This window comes from Zeus faber (genome assembly GCF_960531495.2).
Source record: "Zeus faber genome assembly, chromosome: 7".
Lineage (NCBI taxonomy): Eukaryota > Metazoa > Chordata > Actinopteri > Zeiformes > Zeidae > Zeus > Zeus faber.
In genome coordinates, this window is record NC_137203.1 from 2,476,669 (window position 1) to 2,496,713 (window position 20,045).

A 20,045-nucleotide genomic window follows, 5' to 3' on the forward strand; every position below is an offset into this window, starting at 1 on the left:
AATGACAAAAAGGTACCAAAATTGAGAGAAATCCTATAATAAAAATGCATTTCAATTCCTTAAAACTAAAATGTGAAAGATGAAGAAACAAAACACAAAATATTTAAATCTAAAGATATTTAATATACAACATTTTTCAATTTCAACTGCTCACACAATATGAAAAGAAAAGTAAAAGTAAAAAGCAGAACGTGGGGAGGCCCCGGGGGGACGAGGACCTGAAGGAGAGCAGGGGGCGGGGCCTACCAGAGATCTCCAGCTCGTTCCAGTGGGACGTCTTGCCGCTCGCTGCCTCCTCGGCGGACATGATGGTGTAACATCGGCGGGGATCTGGGGAATCATACTTTTCCTTTGGCATACCGCTCAATCTGAGCAGGAAAGAGGGAAAAAACAAACAAGTTGAACTCAGGTTCAAGCTCCAGATCTCACCATTTCAATCGGTTTTTCCCAAAACTTCCATCGGTTGTGTTGTTTCATAATATTGTAACAAGCTTATATTGTCTCCCTGTTGCAGAGCAGCTTTCTATTGACGCTGAGCATGACAGGTAATTTACCTCAACTCAACTGACGGAAACGCGGCCAATTTGTTTTAAAATTTCTCCAAACTTGGATGGAAACATGCGATCGTGGAATCGGGGGGCTTTAACAAAATGATGGCAGTCAGCTCAAATATTTGCAAACAGGTGTGATGTAATAACTGTGATGGCTGGAAACTAATGTCTGCAGGTTGATCCATTCATTGGGACCGGAACAGATTATGGATTATTTGAATGTAGACCAAGTAATAATAATAATAAGGTATTCTTTACACTCACATTCACAAGTACTGTAATCCAAACTCAAAGAGAAATCCTGAAATAGTTCAATGTGTTTGTCCAGTAGTCACAGACACAACACTTCCTTCCATAAACAGGAACAAAAACAGACAACCAAATTATTCAGAGACAAAAATGTCATTTAATTGGTTCATTTTTTCAACCGGTTATTCAGACCAATACAGACGTCTCACTACACACTGGGGGCAAAGTCACTTTAAGACCCTCGGGACCCCGCAGTTCACCAGTATCTTGAAATAACCGGTGTAATGACACCGCTGCACAAACACGCTCTGAGATGAACCTCGTGGATGTTGTGCAACACTATGAAGAGGTTTAACTTCCCAAAGAACGCAGCACAGCAGCCTGGACACTTGATCGTCCCCATGGGAACCAGGACACGGGTGAGCGAGTGAAGACGCAAGAGACAGAAATTCCTTTAACACTGAACTGGGACGGCGAACCCGTTGAAGAGCTCCAGTAGATACCAAATGGGGACGTTGGACACGGGACACGCACACACACACACACACACACAGACACACACACACACAGAGCAGGAATGACGGCTGCAGGACCAAAATGTCTCCGTGCACAGACCAAAAGGTCAGGGCAGCCAGAGACAAATATAACTATAATAACATATACATACACACACACACATATACATACACACATACATATATATATATATACACACACACACACACAGAAAACAGAATACAAATACATATTAATACTCCAGTCACGAGAGTGTAGTTGAGACGCATTTGAAGTTCTTACGTAACCTGTTTACACAAACTGGTCACAAGTAATTGGCAGACAGACACGGTGACAGACAGACAGACAGGCAGGCAGGCAGACAGACAGGGACACAGACAGTCGGGGACAGCTAGTTTGTAAACACTGACTAATATAATAACCAGTTGTTCTTCTTGCTCTTGCTGCAGGCTGAAACACACAGACATCTGACGTCATCATAACCCCTGACGTCACACCTCGGAAACTAGCACCAGAACCTCGACTACATTACGTTTTGCGCACACTTGAGTGTTTGAGTGTGTGTGTGCGTTTATATATGTGTGTGTGTGTGTGTGTGTGTGTGTGTGTGTGTGGGTGTGTGTGCGTTTATGTGTGTGTGCGTTTATGTGTGTGTGTGTGTGTGTGTGTGTGCGTTTATGTGTGTGTGTGTGTGTGTGTGTGTGCGTTTATGTGTGTGTGTGTGTGGGTGTGTGTGCGTTTATGTGTGTGTGCGTTTATGTGTGTGTGTGTGTGTGTGTGTGTGCGTTTATGTGTGTGTGTGTGTGGGTGTGTGTGCGTTTATGTGTGTGTGTGTGTGCGTTTATGTGTGTGTGTGTGTGTGTGTGTGTGGGTGTGTGTGCGTTTATGTGTGTGTGTGTGTGTGTGTGTGTGCGTTTATGTGTGTGTGTGTGTGTGCGTTTATGTGTGTGTGTGTGTGCGTGTGTGTGTAAGTGCGTTTATGTGTGTGTGTGTGTGCGTATGTGTGTGTGTGCGTTTATGTGTGTGTGTGTGTGTGTGTGTGTGTGTGTGGGTGCGTTTATGTGTGTGTGTGTGTGTGTGTGTGTGCGTTTATGTGTGTGTGTGTGTGTGTGTGTGCGTGTGCGTGTGTGTGTGCGTGTGTGTGTGTGTGCGTTTATGTGTGTGTGTGTGTGTGTGTGTGTGTGTGCGTTTATGTGTGTGTGTGTGTGTGTGTGTGCGTTTATGTGTGTGTGTGTGCGTGTGTGCGTGTGCGTGCGTGCGTGCGCGCGCGCGCTAAGACGGGTCGCGGTGAAGCCCAAAGGGCTCGAGCAGGTGGGCGGTGCGCGGATCCCAGCGCGTGCGGGGCCTGCGGGAGAAGTTTCGGGCGCCGCCTCCACCGGGATCCGACCCCCGCGACCCCCGCGACACACGTTCGGTACCGGTCGCCGCGACGTTTGGATGAATAAAGTGAAGTGTTTCCTTCTCAGCGGATGAGCCGGGTGCCGCAGGCGGCTCGGGATTAGTGCGCCCGGCGGCTGCGCGCGTCTCGGACCCGGGACCCGGGACCCCGGCGGGGCCACGGGGACCCGGGACCCGAGACCTTCGGGGGCGGGACAGGCCGCGGCGAGCCTACCTGCATGCGGGGACCGTGCGGGGGATCCAGACAGGCGGTCGGTACGGACATAGGTCCTGCGCGGCCCGGACCGCGGCTGCACGGACCAGTCCACACTGACACTGACACTGACACGAGGAAGAACAACAAACGTGGCTTCCGCTCGTGCCCGCGCGCCTGCCCTGTCCGCGTGCACGCGCCGCTCCTTCTCAAGAACTTTTTATTTTTATTCATATTTTGTCGCGTTGAAGTGATTTTGTTTGTTCTCCCGATTCGTTGCGTTGCCGCCGTATTTTTTAATGCATTATTATTTATAATAAATACGCTGCTATCATTGTTGTTGTCAGTTACACATATTGCACATTGCGTATTTAACATTTTATATTTTAAATGTATATTCTGAAATTAACTGCTTTAGATTCTTGAGTTGTTCATTCATTATTTTTTACTTTAGATGGATATAGTTCGTCAATTTGGTGCATATACTGTCACGCCCGAATACCTCCGCCGATTAATAAAGTACTATTTTACATTTCACCCTATCTTGAAATATTATATATTTTCCCAGCATTATTGTCATATTTGTATTGTCACTTTGGGAGAAGTACTCAGTCCTTCTACTTAATTAAAAGTAAAAATACCCCCGACGCAGAAACTAGCGCAAATATTACTAGTAAAAGTACCATTGACATTTCATCTTAAGTAAAACGTATATAACTACTTGCTCTTAGGTGTACTTAAACTGTTAAAAGTACAAGTACTATTCATATACAGTGTCCTGATACAACGGAGTCTACAATACTTAATAAAGTAAACTGTACCTTTTTCTGCAGATGATGCTCATGCTGATTTTGATAGATTAAAAAATATATATAAACTAACGCGTCTGTATTGAAAATGCAGCACAGTAAAAAAAACACACATATATTTGAAATGTTATGGAGTACGAATGGAAATGAACATACTCAAGTTACTTCCCACGCGTCGTGAAGCGCGTGGCTCAACACAGCAAACGCCTGACTTTGACGTCAGAACCATGTGACGTCACTGGTCCACCAGAGCCGGAAAGTGTTGGGTAGGTTTGAAGGTTTGAGCACATCAGGCCTCTGGTTTCAGTTACTGCTGGAACAATGCAGAGACAATACTTATTTCTATGTTGGTCACTTCTAACCGAGGAAACATTGTCCAAGTCAAAGTTCATTTGTCGCTTTTGTATCTGGCAGTGAAATGGGTCTTTACCCTGTTTCACATTTATACCCTGATGATGATGATGATGGTGATGAGGATCAGGATGATGATGATGATGACGATGATGATGATGATGACAATGATGATGATGATGGTGATGATGATGAGCAGAATGATGATAATGATCAAAATGATGATAATGCATCATCATGATGATGATGATGATGATGATGATGATGATGATGATGATGATGATGATGATGCTGATGACGATGGCGATGATGATGATGATGATGACGATGATAATGATCAGAATGATGATGATTATGACAATGAAGAAGAAGATGATGATGATGAACAAATGTGGGGTTTTTTTCACACCCCCCACTTGTCACATAAATGGTGGAAAATGCATTAAACCCAGAGTGTTTATAGAGATACTATTCTGTAGGACCACTGCCTACAAGTAATAATAATATGCATTTATCCACCACATCTCAACATGTGAATACTGATGAATGCAGATACTGACATCCGACAGCAGTCGAGTCCTGTCGAGCTGAGATAGATATTACTTACTTAGACTTAGTTCCTCCCGTTCCTTCTGGAACATTGGGCGACGAGTCCCCTCCATTTGCTCCACTCCCTGGCGACCTTTCTTGCTCCATGCCAGCTGACACCCATTTCATTTAGGTCTTCCTTGGCTGTCTGTCTCCATGTCTTCTTTGGCCTCCCTCTCTTCCTCTCTCCACCCTCTGGCATCCAGTCCATTGCCACACTTGCCGGTCTCTCTCTTGGCAGTCGGAGTACGTGCCCAGCCGTTCTCTTTCTCCGGGCAGAGACACCATCGGACAGGGCTGCCACCCCTGCCCTTTGCATCACCTCCTCGTTGGGCGATCTCTCCATGAGATCCTCAAGATGGATCTGAGGCATCGTCGGTGGAAGACATCCAGCTTGTTGGTGATGCTGGCTGTCTTCATCCACGTCTCACAGGCGTGGGTCGCTGTTGGGATGAGCACTGACATGTAGAGGCGTAGCTTGGTGGCCGTATTGATGGCTTTGGACGACCAGATGTTGCGGAGCCGTTGGAATACTCCTACAGCATTCTAGTTCGTGAGATAGATATATCAGATTATAATTATACAAATAGGCAATAATGAAGAGAGGTAATAACTATTATATAAAACAAATTGGCCGGGCTTTGCATGGAATTGGGTTATTAATTTAATGCCTGTGTCTAACCAAGTCACTTTAGAGGAAAAAACGACACTAAACTCGACTGAATGACACCGATCCAGCATCCAGTGTGATATTTACTTTTATAAACAAGTGCCTGTCGCTCAAACTTCTGAGAAACACTTTGTGGTGATGTCCATCGATTCAATTAATAAGTCGGTTTTTTTTTTGGCCTTCGACGGTTAAGTCCTTAGAGACAGTTTTTTCGTGTTATTGTCGTTTTTTGGTTTTTAAATGTGTATTTCGTTTCTCGCTCCGTTGGCAGCAGGCGGAACTGACATTCGACGGTCGGTGTTTCCGCCCGGACAGCAAGCAGCGCCGCGCCGACTCCCAAACATGGCGACCTGTGTGAGGACTGCGTTAAAAGGTCAGTTCCAGTTGATCTTAGCGGTTTGACAGGAGGTGGCGCAGACGTGGTTCGTTAGAAGCACAGTTCCAGTTTATTTCACCGGCTCGACGGTGGGGATGTCGTTTAAATGGTTCATTTAAGACGAGCATGTGTCACCCAGAACAACTGGCTCTTTACGTCTCACTAAAAAAATAAACACTGGGAAGTGGACGGAGAAGCTCCCTCCCTCCCCCCCTCTCTCTCTCTCTCTCTCTCTCTCTCTCTCTCTCTCTCTCTCTCTCTCTCTCGCTCTGTCTGTTCCCCCCCTTCTCTCTGTCCCTGTCTCTCTCTTCCTCCCTCCCTCCCTATCTTTCTGTCCTCTCTTTTTCCCTTTCTGTCATTCTCTCTTTGACTCTCTCTCTCCCCCTTTCTGCCTCTCTCTATTACACACACACACACACACACACACACACACACACACACACACACACACACACACACACACACACACACACACTGATCTGAAGTCTAATGCTGTCTTGCAGTTTGACTTTCACTTCTCTGCTGTAGGATGACAGCAGCATCTTTTTGTTGTCACTCATGCATGTTTTCTTCTCCTTCTCCCTTTTCTTCCTTTGTTCTCCCAGCCCTTGCAGCATGTCAGATGCAGCTGTTGAGTGTCGGCGGCCCCAAACCCGCCCGGGTGTCTGAAATCGTGCCGAGGAATCTCCCCGTTCGGACCTTTGCTGCTGTCAGGTGAGTTGACCAACATTTAAAGACACGCACCCGAGCGCTGGATGTTTTCTGCCTTTCTCAAGGGCACCGCCGTGCAAGGGCCAGCATTTTTGCTCCCAGGTCAACCATACAACTAAATGCGTGTGAGGGTTGTAAAAATGGTAAGTGACGTGACAATATCTTTAATCACATATAAATGATGAAACACTGATTGGCAAAATCGTTTTCACAACACACGTAATGCATTACATTGCTACTCCCTCTAACTCCGTGGACAGATGTGTGCATAACTAATTCCTCTGTTGGCTTTCACTGTGTTTTGCTGCTGTGACACCTGCATTTCCTCACAGGGATTAATTAAGATTCATCTTATTTGTGGACAGAGAGATATTTGCATTGCCTTGTTTTTGCATTTTTCAATCTTTATGCAGAGTTGTGCATCGTAGTATTTATTCACATTTTTCCATTTGTGTTTTTATTTATTTTATTATATATATACACTCACCGGCCACTTTATTAGGTGCACCTGTTCAATTGCTTGTTAACACAAATAGCTAATCAGCCAATCACATGGCAGCAACTCATTGCATTAAGGCATGTAGACATGGTGAGATGACTTGCTGAAGTTCAAACCCAGCATCAGAACGGGGAAGAAAGGGGATTTAAGTGACTTTGAACGTGGCATGGTTGTTGGTGCCAGGCGGGCTGGTCTGAGTATTTCAGAAACTGCTGACCTACTGAGATTTTCACTCACAACCATCTCTAGGGTTTACAGAGAACGGTCCCAAGAAGAGAAAACATCCAGTGAGCGGCAGCTGTGTGGGCGAAAATGCCTTGTTGATGTCAGAGGTCAGAGGAGAACGATCAGACTGGTTCCAGACGATAGAAAGGCAACAGTAACTCAAATAACCACTGGTTACAACCAAGGTTTGCAGAACAGCATCTGTGAACGCACCACATGTGGAACCTTGAAGCAGATGGGCTACAGCAGCAGAAGACCACACCGGGTGCCGCTCCTGTCAGCTAAGAACAGGAAACTGAGGCCACAATTGGCACAGGCACCAAAAATGGACAATAGAAGATTGTAAACACGTTGCCTGGTCTGATGAGTCTCCATTTCAGCTGCCACATTCAGATGGTTGGGGCAGAATTTGGCGTAAACAACATGGATCCATCCTGCATGTATCAAGGGTTCAGGCTGGTGGTGCTGGTGCAATGGTGTGGGGGATATTTTCTTGGCACACTTTGGGCCCCTTAGTACAAACTGAGCATGGTTTAAAAGCCACAGCGTACCTGAGTATTGTTGCTGAGCATGTCCATCCCTTTATGAGCACAGTGCAGCATCATGTGATGCTACTTCCAGCAGGATAATGCACCACGTCACAAAGCTCAAACCATCTCAAAGTGGTTTCTTGAACGTGACAATGAGTTGACTGTTCTCCAACGGCCTCCACAGTCACCACATCTCAATCCAATAGAGCAGCTTTGGGAGGTGGTGGAACGGGAGGTTGGCATCATGGATGTGCGGCCCACAAATCTGCAGCAACTGCGTGATGCTGTCAAGTCAATATGGAGCAAAATCTGAAGGAATGTTTCCAACACCTTGTTCAATCTATGCCACGAGGAATTAAGGCAGTTCTGAAGGCAAAAGGGGGGTCCAAACCGGTACTAGCAAGGTGTACCTAATAAGGTGGCCGGTGAGTGTATATATATATTGTGTGAATTGTGACACAGAATTCCTCTAATATGCTTCTTGTTAATTTATTTTGAGATAAGTACATTTATTTTATTTAGTCTGTTTTTGACTTGCACTCCACTTGTGTCAACTTCTGCTGCTGAAACACCTGAATTTGTCCCGGAATTGATGAAGTGTTAATAATGTGTTGTTATTAGTATTATAAATAAAGTGTTATTTTACCATAACTTATCTAAGCTCATTAAGTTCACAAGCCAAATAATTGTCCAAACACAACATGCCACCGCTGAGTAGCACGTCGCTCCCCTTGATGTGTTGTCTTCAACTTCTTGTTGGGATTCCCTGAAGATAAAGCTTCTACACTAAGAGTTGAGTCCAAACGAGTCCTACTGGTGATTCTGTGTTCTTACTGCAGACCCTGGAAGAAGGCTGCGAAGGAGGAGGTGAAGGAGGTAAAACGGGAGCGGAAGGTGGTCGACGACACGGGCCGACACAAGCCGTACGGGAAGACGGCGTGGGCGCCGGTGGATGACGTCTACCTGTGGAAGTTTTACCCTCGGCCGGTGCACGGCGCCGCCCAGGCCGTGGAGCTGCTCAAGGGCTTCCAGACGCTAGACTTAACACCCCACAACCAGGCCGTCTACGTCGACCTCAAGCTGAACATGAAACTGGAGAAGAAGGTATGAGCCTGAGGCCACGCCACGTGTAATTATAATAATATTAACATTAACTAGTTGGAATTATAATAATAAATATAGCTGCAGGCAGCAATACACAGGGTCCAGTTTAGTCATATTGGGTGCGTTTTACAGTTTCCCAGGTTCTCTGAAACGCAGCACGATTTTCCTAGTTTCCTTGAACGCAGCATGGGCTCCCCCCGGTCTGTCGTCTCCTGGTTGCTGGTCTCGTGGAGCAACCACTTTGCGGTCTACACAGCACAAGCCTCCTGTGTTTAAAAATACAACCCTCCATGTTCGCCTGTAAAGGTGAACTTGTCATTATTAGAACTCACCGTGTTGTTTGTTCAAATAGAGCTGCTCTCTCAGTGACCAGTGGCCGTTTTGGCATCAACGTCATTTATTTGTTGTTGAGTTATTTACTTGGATTACATTTTCAGTATGTTCCGTTTCCATGGAATACAAAGGCGTTGTGGTATTTCAAGGTTCAAGATTCAAGAGATTATTTGTCACATACATATACATACGGTCATACATATATGCAGTGAAATGTCATGACACCCCGTGATCACGCACAATAAGCTCTAGAAATACAAAAAAATACTAAAATGTGCGTAATCGACATGAAGCGCTCACACAGGCGGCCACAAGGGGCAGCGCCACAATCGCGATTCCTGTGCGTAATTACCATTGCACAGCTCTTATTTTTCCGATGACACGTTGGATTTTGAAGGCATCACTGAGTCGCACATTGCAGTGTTTTCGAGGGACACGTTCAAGGATTATTTTCTATTATTTCTTTCATTAATCTGGCAAAGTAATTGAGACCAGCTATTTAAAATATCAATGTAACAGATCTACTGACATCTACCATGTAAGAAGTTATATAAATATACACGTAAATCCATAGTTTGGTAACGTCTAAACACTACAGAGTGACCGAGTCCACGCCCCACACTGGACACGGTCCAACGGTCACAATCTGTACATTTATAGTAAATAGTATGATGATGTCATAAAGCGTCTTCTGTAAATATCATTATAGTAAATAATATGATGATGTCATAAAGATTCTTACTGTAAAATATTTTTTCTCGTAACTAATATGATGACATCATAAAGCTTCTTACTTTAAATATAATCTCCTTCATTTTAGAACCAGACTTGTGACTTGTCATTTAATCAAGACCAACTGAATATTTTGGGTCAGAGTTGTTCGGTTTTTCACTAATATCTGCTCCGTATGTGGATTTGGATGAGATTTAAACCAAGACACCCTTGTTACATGTTTCTAGCTTATGCAAAAGTATGTCTTCCAGATACTTTTACCCGGGTTGGACATACAGTATTTCGGCGTCAGACGTACTGGCTCGTTGGTCTAAAAATCTCTCAAATTTTGGTTGTATCTACTCCATATGTGGATCGATTTGGATTAAACCTCAACCACGAGGTCTTTGTGACAGCGCAGTTCAAACAAGACGTCAACCGTGTTTGTGTGTTATGCCCAAGTTGGTTTTCCAGAAAGTTTTAGGCTTCAAAATTCAGATAATCTTTCCTCTTACAATAATAATAATAAGGGGCTGCTGTACAATTACAATAAGGTACAATAACGGCTGCGGGCTGGACCCATAATAATAAATATAGCTGCAGGCAGCAGTACATGGGGTCCAGTTTAGTTGTTTTAGGCACGTATCACAACTTCTCCTGTTCTGTGAAACGCAGCACAAGTTACAAAAAGCAGCCGTCTGCTTGTTGGCTGTGAATCACGGTCTGTCATTGCTACAACTCACCGTGATGGTTGCGGTAATACAACTCTACCCTCGGAGGCTGATATATGACGTCTCAGCGTTGATTATTTAGAATGTGATTTGAGTTCTGTACGGCGCTGTAATGGCGATCCACTCTGCTCTCCCCTCGCTGTGGGCCAGTCGCCGTCCACGGCGACGGTACCTGGTCAGGCATGTTTTGGCAGTTATTACATTTTGTGGAGGTTATGTAAAACACATGTTTTTCTGAAGATACAAATGACAAAATTACCAATTCTTCAGATTTAAATGTTCAACCAGTAGAACATATATATAAGTCGAATATGTTTTATTTTGCAAATAGATTGGTAAGTTTGGAGGAATGGTGACAAGACAGTCTAGTCATTGTTTTGAACAGTTGTCCAAAACATCTGGACAAAAAACGACCAAAGAAAATATCACAGTATTTATAAAGATCGCACGACATGTAATAATTTTAGATTACAAAAAATGGCAATCTTCCGAAATTCCCCAAAATTCCAATGAATCATAAAAAAAAATTACAACTTAAATGAATTTGTCAAATAAAACAGTCTAAAACATCTAATCTTTTAACCCCAAAAATACAATCTTCAGGAAGCTACCTTTTATAAAGACAGCTTGACATTTGTTATAGGTTTGATACAAAAACGAGGCCATCTTCACGAAGGTAAATAAACAAAATATTATCACGTCAGTTTAATTATTTGTGACTTGTAGGTCTGATCTCGGTAGAATGATGGTGTTCCGCTCATTAGTTTGCGACTGGATGCTTCGTAGCATTCATGCACTCGGTCCGGTCATTGGGTGTCAATAACATCCGTCTGAAGTCCATTGATTTCAAATATCCGTTGACTTTGACTGAATGAATGTGTTGTTTCACAGAAATGGCTTTCGACAGGTTCAGTCTTGTTGTGGCGAGCTACCGAGTCACACTGATGGTACATGGTGGTTATGATGGTTATACAACGCAGAGTCATGGTGATCTGCACCAACGCAGCCGGGAAACGGGTCTGCATAAGTTATTTGCAATGTTGTATTAAACATAGTTTGTCTTCTTGGCAATTCTGTTATTGCAAGACACTTAACTCCCTCACTGCTCCCCGGGGCCCGTTACATGGCAGCCCACTGCTCCGAGGTACATCAGTTACTAGGATGGTCAAATGCAGAGAAATGCATTTTGTGGCCTCAGTACTTCTACTCTGTGCAATGACTACTAGTTGAATCTGATATAATATGATCTCTTACAGTATCTTACATTACAACATTATCTTTTATTCTACCAGACTTTTTCATATCTCCATAAACATTAGTTCCTTTTATCAAAACATCGTCTATGTCATTTGGTGTACATGTACAAACATTCTTCTTCTTTTTTTTTTTGTGGTTCTTCCCGGCGTTTTTTTCAATTTGTGTTTCATAGCTTTTTATCAAAGTTTTTTGAATTCCACTTAATATTTTCTTTTGGAACAGTGTCAATGACCTTTAAGCCCGGATGTTTCGGCAATTGCTTCTTTATTACCTTAGACTTCCGGCTACTTTTCTGCATCTGGAACACAAATAAATACAGACTTTGTGGTTATTTAAAATCACAAATATAATAAATACATTTATTATACAAATCAATTTGTATTTTATTACACTTGCGTTAACAAGCTACAATTCAAGAACACAGTTAAATAGATTCATTGCCTAATGTAATACAGGCAACATTTATCGGACATTAACATTCATTTGGAATTTGACTTATTATGGGAGGACTTTTCCCTATTTAATGCCTTCTCATTTTTCAACCGAAGCCCTCTACGTTTAGCTGCTGGAAGCTGCATGTAGATCAGCTCAACCGTGTCCGTAGGTCCAGTGGTTGTCGTGTGCCAGACACTTTTAGCCACAAAAATGCAAAGGAGAAAAATAGTAATAAATAATCCGAACGATAAAAATAAAAATTTCTAACTCGACTAATGCTATGTATGAATATAGAAGGTTTGGATTGTGACTGGGATATAAAGTTGATTTGATACTGATTTTGTGAGTCGCTTTGGACGAAGCTTCTGTGAAATGACATAAGGTAATGCAAGATATTTTTTATATATTTGGGACTTTTAGAAACAAGTTTAAAAAGTCTTTCACAAGATTGAGAAAAAGACTGAAGAACAAAAAAGATAAATGCGAAAGAATTGTCATTTGCATCAATTGCATCAAAGTCCTGCCGCCCGTTCACTATTTCAACAGGAGTTATTTTGATCGATCGTTTAAAAGCACCGTTGAGCTCTGAAGCCGACGGGACACGTTGCATCCTGATTCCACTTCCCAGGGCGGGAAAATCAATGGACACTTGTTCCAGGCCTTTATTGCTGTCCACTTAACCTGTCTCAACAAATCCTTCTCACTTGTTCTCCTGCAGAAAAAGGTCGACCCCTTCGTCGGCACCGTTCAGCTGCCGCACCCCTTCAGGACGGAGCTGAACAAAGTTCTGGTCTTCACCGAGGTAACTTCCTGTTCAACCTCCTCGTACTGCATCGCTGTGTTTTTTAATTTCAAGACTAATTGATGAACTGAGGTTGATGTATTGTCTTAATAGAGCTTACACCAGCAGGGAAGACTCTGTTTACTGCGTTATTAGTTTGTAATTAGCGGGCGGGGTCGGTCCACAAGGCGGCATCCTGCCAGGGGGCTTAGTGTGAGGCATTACCCACAATGCCACGGGAGCATCTCTGCTGGGACAACAAGGGAATTAATCCTTTGCTTTTAATTGGATGCATAAAACGTAGATAAGATGAGATAACACTTTATTAATCCCTGGAGCGAAATTCGGGTGTATAATTCAGCACACACACACACACACACACACACACACACGCACACGCATGCACACACACACGAGTCCTTTGGCGAGGCGTGGAGTGGCTTTGAGTCAGTCAGGATTTTTATTTTCTATTATGTTTGCTAAACTTCATGCAGGGTGTTTACACTCACTGAGCACTCCATGAGGAACACCTGGACACTTACTTATTCATGCTATTATCTAATCAGCCAATCGTGTGGCAGCAGTGCAATGCATCAAATCATGCAGGTGGTCGTCAGCAGCTTCAGATTCACATTTTCATGATGAAGCTGACGTATAACTGCATAGTATCTTAATTACTCTAAATTTGGACGGGGGAGGGGGGCAAAGGGGATGAAAAATGGCAACCATATTTTTAGTTCTGGCAACCAAAAGCTGATGCGTGGTTGCCAGCTGGAAACCACTTTTTAAAGTTAGTGTTGAGCCCTGTCAGTGTTTTTTTGACCACGGCATGATGGTTGGTGCCAGACGGGCTGGTTTGAGTGTTTCTGTAGCTGCTGATTCCCTGGGATTTTCACCACAACAGTCTCCAGAGTTTACTCAGAATGGCGCAAAAAAAAAAACATCCAGTGAGCGACGGTTCTGTGGAGGAAACGCCTCCTTGATGAGAGGTCAGCGGAGAACGGTCAGACTGGTTGGAGCTGACAGAAAGGCTACGTCACTCAGATGACCTCTCTGTACAATGTGTTGACATGTTGCTCTGGTCACCACAACACATGGAACCTTGAGGCGGACGGACTACAACAGCAGAACCACGTCGGGTTCCACTTCTGTCAGCCAAGAACAGGAAGCTGAGGCTGCAGCGGGCACAGGCTCCCAAAACTGGACCGTTGAAGACCGGACAAAGTAGCCTGGTTCGACCCATCTCCACATCTCCTGAGGCACACTGACTGACGTAGGGTCAGAATTTGGCGCCAACAGCATGATTTAAAGGACCTGCACTTACCTTGTGTCAACAGTCCAGGCTGGTGGTGGTGGTGGTGGTGTCATGGTGTGGGGAATGTTTTCACTGCACACTTTGGGCCTGTTCATACCAATCCATCATGGCTTGAATGTCACAGCCTATTTGAGTGTTGTTGCTGACCATGTGCATCCCTTCATGGCCACGCCCATCTTCTAACATCTACTTCCAGCTTGATGATGCACCGCGTCACAGAGCAAACGTGGTCTCAAACCGGCTTCATGAACATGACCGTGAGTTGAGTGTTGTTCAGTTTCCTTCCCAGTCACTGGATCTGAATCCAACACGACACCTTTGGGATGTGATAGAACAGGAGATTCACAGCATCAATGTGCAGCTGACAAACCTGCAGGAACTGTGTGATGACGACATGTCGACATGGAGCAGAGTCTCAAAGGAATGTTTCCATCATCCACGCCAAGAAGAACTAAGGCTGTTTTGAGAGCTAAGGGAGGCCCCGCCCAGTAGTAGTATAGTGTTCCTAATAAAGTGCTTGGGTGAGTGTGTATACACCGATCAGCCACAACGTTAAACCAGTGACAAGTGAAGAAAATAACATTGATCACCTGGTTCCAATGGGACCTGTCAAGGGGTGGGATATATATATATATATATATATATATATATATATATATATATATATATATATATATATATATATATATATATATATACTGTTATATATTATTATATATAAACTGTTATATATTATTATATATAAACGGTTAAAAAGGCAGGTGGCTGAACTCGAGGTGACAGAGTTGAGGACGTTGAGGTTTTCATTGGGAGGGACAAGGATGGACAGGATTAAGAATGAGGACATTAGAGGGACAGCTCAGGTTGGACAGTTTGGTGGAAAAGTGAGAGAGGCCAGATTGAGATGGTTTGGACACGTTTGGAGGAGAGATGAGAGTTACATTGGAAGAAGGAGGCTGAGGGTGGAGCTGCCAGGCAAGAGGAAAAGAGAAGCTTGATGGATGTGGTGAGGGAGGACATGCAGGCGGGTGGTGTAAGGGAGGAAGATGCTCAGAACAAAAGGTGTTGGAGGCAGATGATCCGCTGTGGCCACCCCTAAGGGGAGAAGCAAGAAGAAGAAGAAGAACTGTTATATGTTATTATAGATAAAGTGTTATATACTGTTATATATTATTATTTTATATATATAGTGTTGTATATTATATGAGGCAGCAAGTGAAGAGTGAGTTGTTGAAGTATAAAAATGGGCGTGGTAAGGATCTGAGCCACTTTGACAAGGAGCACATTGTGATGCTGGACGACTGGGTCAGAGCATCTCCACAAGCACAGGTCTTGTGGCTGTTCCCTCTCTGCAGTGGTTACTACCAAAAGTGTCCAAGGAAGGACGACCGCTGAACCGGCCACAGGGTCATGGGGCCCAGGGCTCATTGACGTACGTGGGGAGTGAAGTCTAGTCCGTCTGGTTGGATCCCACAGAAGAACTACTGCAGCACAAAGTGTTGAAACAGTGAATGGTGCTGTGATAGAAAGGTGTAGAACACACAGTGCATGGCAGCTTGCTGCGTATGGGAGCTCACAGTGTCCACGCTGACCCCTGTCCATCCCTGAAAGCACCTACAATGGACACGTGAGCGTCACAACTGGACCATGGAGCAATGGAAGAAGGTGGAGGTCTGATGAATCACCTTTTCTTATTCATCATGTGGATGGGTGGGGTTAGGGTGCGCTCCGACGGAGCATCTGAGGGATGTGCTGGAACAACAAGCCCGATCCATGGGGGCCCCACCTCCAACTTCCAGGACTTAAAGGTTCTGCTGCTAACGTCTTGGTGCCAGATACCACAGGACACCTTCAGTTGCTGGTGGAGTCCATGCCTCCACCTCACAGCTGTTTTGGCGGCACAAGGAGGAGCTACACAATATGAACGTTATTAGAGGTGCTTGTAATGTTGTGGCTGATCGGTGTATATGTCCGTACCTATGGCGCTATTATATAAAACAAATAATGGCGATTTGATCAGCCCTTTTGTGTGTATAACTCACCCATTTTCCTTTTCAGTAAATCAGTAAAACGTGCTTTAATCTCACACATTTATGCAAATTTGAACCTAAAGCTGTGACGTGCCCGTTGTTCATGATGGTTCTGTGCTGCGGTGCTTTGGACTGGAACCTAACAGTGAACTTGTGACGTGTCTCCTCAGAACCCGGACCAGGCCCGCGTGGCCCAGGAGAACGGCGCTGCGTTCGTGGGAGGAGCGGAACTCATCGAGAGGGTGAGCGAAGGAACCTGGTGATGTTGAAACGTCTGTTTCATCACCGGAGATGAGTTTTAAAAAGTTACGTAGGGCTTCAGTGCGGCATCCAGGTCACCGTCGGGCCTCCGTGGTTCCGTTCCAGATCCTGGAGGACAAGGTGAGGGCCGACTTCTACGTGACGGTTCCTGAGATGCTGCAGAAGATCGTTCCACTGAAGAACAAGCTGAGGAAGAAGTTTCCCAAGAGCAAGAGAGGTGCGGACGCAGTTCACGTCTCGAAACCTGTCGAACAAAAATAACACGGATTCAAGCAGCTGGTGCTGGGTCTGCTGAATTCACTCTTCTGCTCACTTTAAGTCTTTGATATTTGAAGACATCTGGAAAGAAACCTGAGTATTATGACCTGGATCTGTGTGTTTTGTTAAACAACCGTCATATGTTTCAGTTTACAGTTCAAAGAGCATGTTGCGTCGTACCGCTTTTATTATTTGATTTCAGTGTTTCCCCACCACGGCCACTAGGGGGCGAGGTGCCTACTAGTCCACTCCTCTACCAAGAGTTGTGAAAATGAAAGGAAAAAGAAGCATCGATTTACAGGTTTTTGGGGGAATAAGTCGTGTTTCCATGTTTTCCCTGGTGTTTCAGTGTTGATGCTGAAAACCCTCATGGTTGACTCCTGAAGCCAGATGTTCACAACACACTGACCACATGTCATCAAATCAATTTTCCTGAACTTTGAGCCTTCGACCTCAGTGTCTCTCCCTGCAGTGCAAGGGAATGTCAGAGATCCAGTGGTTTGAAGTATTTTATAAAATAGAAAATACTGCAAAATTAAATTAGGGTGTTAGAAGGTGTGTGTGTGTGTGTGTGTGTGTGTGTGTGTGTGTGTGTGTGTGTGTGTGTGTGTGTGTGTGTGTGTGTGTGTGTGTGTGTGTGTGTGTGTGTGTGTGTGTGTGTGTGTTCCTTCCAGGTTCGGTTGGCATCAACATCGCTCAGATGCTGCAGATGTTCAAGACGGGTCATGAATACCTGGTGGAGAATGACTGCTACATCAGGACGCAGTTCGCCACGGTAACAAAATAAACATAATTACTAAACCTTTATTCGTCTACTTATTATTTTAAAGTTTCTGTTTAAGCTGGAGTTTGGTTTCCTGTGGTTCAGAAGTAATTTTGCTGTGATTCATTTATTATATTTTCGCGCGCGTGATGTGGGATTAATCACAATTGAAGAAAATAAAGAGTTGACAGATCATTTTTTCCAGGACTCCTGGAATGTCTGGGAAGTCGGTTCATTTAAGAACGCCAAGACAAGGAACGTCAGGAAATGACTATTTAAAGCCATTGATTTTCATTTCCCTGCTGTATTTTGTTTCAAATTTATTTTGAATACATGTGAAATCTGAGGCTTTTAATCTGATAGTGACGTGAGCCCCCTCCCCCCCAGCTGGACATGCTGAAGGATCACATCCTGGAAAACCTGAGGACGATGCTTGAGGACGTGTGTTCCCACCGCGAGGCGTCTCCAGGTGCCTCCACGAGCTGCAGCCTCCTACAGGAGACAGTGACTTCTATCTGTGTCCAAACGTTCATGTATCACACGCCACCACAAGGTCACCTAATGACCTTGAACATCACCGCAGAGTCTCAAGTCACACGTTTACATCCAAATTGAAGTCGGACTTTTAAGCAAACATCAGAAATGTTGCACGGACTGGAATGAATTTGGTGCATTGTCATGATGTTCGGTGTCGGCAAACGTCTGCTCTCCATGAGGCGTGTGCTCGACTATCACAGGCTTGTACTCACCGTACAAGCCTGTGATAGTCGAGCACACGCCTCTTGTGGCTGCTTGAAATGAAACAAAAAGACAATTCACCCGTTCGTTGGAATTATAAACGTCAACTCAAATGTCACGATGAAAACCGCTCTATTTGGCCGTCTCGCAGCTGCGCCAGAAGAGCGTCCCTCCCACCTGCGGCGTTTTTTTCTGAACCCTTTTCTCTCCAAATCCACGCAGAAAAGCTCGGCCCGAACCAACTCTCAAATCCTCCGACGTGGGGGAGGGAGCAGCCCGGCTCAGTTCATTTGCCAGCTGCTTGTTTTTGCAGATATTATTCCAGGGGCCATAACGTATGAGACTTGGTATTTATGAGGGAAATTAAAAAGCAGAGCTTCACCCATGCTGATGAGAACAGTTTAGCAGCTGCGTGTTCTCTGACTGTTTTCATTATTACACCACCATTCATACTGTGGCTAATTGAGACGCAAACACGCCGCTGTGACCGAGTCACACTGCGTCTAAAATTTCCGACTGGCTGCTGAGCACGGCGGGGCGGGGCTCCGTACGTCTGGCACCGTCGTGTGCCCCAAATAGTACCAAGGCGACAAAGGACGTGTGGTTAAATATGGAGGCACGGCGGTCAGGAGCGTTCCTCACCGTGATGAAGAGGCTCAGAGAGAGAGAGACGGGAGGGAGCTGCTGTGACCTCTAAGTCAAAGCAATTTAGAGAATGAAGAACTTAAAAAAAATTTAATAAAAAATAAATAAATAAATAAAAAGATTGTTAAGGAAGTGGAAGTTGTCCTCCGCTCTGTCCCACCTCCGTCCTGCTCCTCCTCCTCCCTCGCTCCATCACTTTTTGAAGGTTGCGTGGGGAGTCCATGAAGAACTGCCGTGTGATGGATTGGGCCGCCGCTCCCCTGCCGCAGGCGGCCGTATTTCACCCACCCCCGACTCCTGCAAATCCACAGGAGGAGGAAGTTACTGAGTATGTTTACTCAAGTACTTTTACTCAAGTACTTTTACTCAACTGTTACTTGAGTCCAAGTTCAACCCCCTCAGCCTGAGCAGACGTTCTGGACTCACCAACAGTTTGTCTGAATGGTCCTTTCTGGTGTAAATCAATGTGTAACCAGTCCATTATTCCTTCACTACTGACTCTCTCTTACTCTCTGTCTCTCCTTCTTTATCTCTCTCTCTCTTCTGTCTGTCTGTCTGTCTGTCTGTCGCCCCCCCAACAGGTCATTTCATCGAGCGTGCCATCATCAGCAGCCAAACCAGTGAAGCTCTGTGGTTCGAAAGCAGAGATCTCCTTCCAGAACCGGCGGAGGGGAAGTGACATCACAGCGGTGTGTTCCCGGAGCGTTCCTGTACATAAATCATTTCTGTGATGAATAAAGTGACGTTGTAAATGCGACCGTGTTTGTAAAGATCTGTCTTATCCACATGACCAACTGGTAACAGGACCCGGTGGCTCGGTCCTTCCGTGCAGGTCGACCTTCGTTGTGGGGGCTGCTCCCTGTTGCAGAGGTTGTGACTGTCATCCTGATGTTCTGCCTCGCTGCTGCGCTGTGCTCTTCCAGCGCTACACGTCATCTGCGGCAAACTGATTCATCGCTTTGTGGATAAACTTTGGGTGTAGTCTTCATGCGTACACCAGGGGGCAGTGTCGACCCA

The 20,045-nt window shown here is 44.9% G+C and overlaps 2 protein-coding genes across 2 annotated transcripts in view; one reads left to right on the forward strand and one right to left on the reverse strand.

Annotated features, from left to right (window-relative positions):
• The window catches only part of cnot6l (CCR4-NOT transcription complex, subunit 6-like), a 17,615-nt gene extending 14,587 nt beyond the window's left edge, over positions 1-3,028 (reverse strand). The window contains exons 1-2 of the mRNA XM_080003935.1: positions 2,929-3,028; positions 247-368 (exon numbers count right to left, since the gene is read on the reverse strand). Coding sequence (XP_079860061.1) covers positions 247-358 — 112 coding nt within the window. The 5' untranslated portion in view covers positions 359-368; positions 2,929-3,028. The remainder of the gene's footprint in view (positions 1-246; positions 369-2,928) is intronic.
• Positions 1,277-19,783, forward strand: mrpl1 (mitochondrial ribosomal protein L1). Its single transcript, XM_080003936.1, has 10 exons — positions 1,277-1,295; positions 5,597-5,698; positions 6,307-6,415; positions 8,506-8,770; positions 12,956-13,039; positions 16,534-16,605; positions 16,730-16,841; positions 17,557-17,657; positions 18,033-18,114; positions 19,610-19,783. Exons 2-10 carry the CDS (start codon positions 5,668-5,670, stop codon positions 19,705-19,707), a joined length of 954 nt encoding a protein of 317 aa, XP_079860062.1. The 5' UTR covers positions 1,277-1,295; positions 5,597-5,667; the 3' UTR covers positions 19,708-19,783.
• Positions 19,784-20,045: the final 262 nt, after the last annotated feature.

Bases quoted from the DNA above. Each gene is read 5' to 3' on its own strand.
- mrpl1 (XM_080003936.1), top strand. From the start codon at position 5,668: ATGGCGACCTGTGTGAGGACTGCGTTAAAAG. The intron at 17,658-18,032 runs GTAACAAAATAA...CCTCCCCCCCAG, and splicing joins TCAGGACGCAGTTCGCCACG to CTGGACATGCTGAAGGATCA. The intron at 18,115-19,609 runs GTGCCTCCACGA...CCCCCCCAACAG, and splicing joins CCACCGCGAGGCGTCTCCAG to GTCATTTCATCGAGCGTGCC.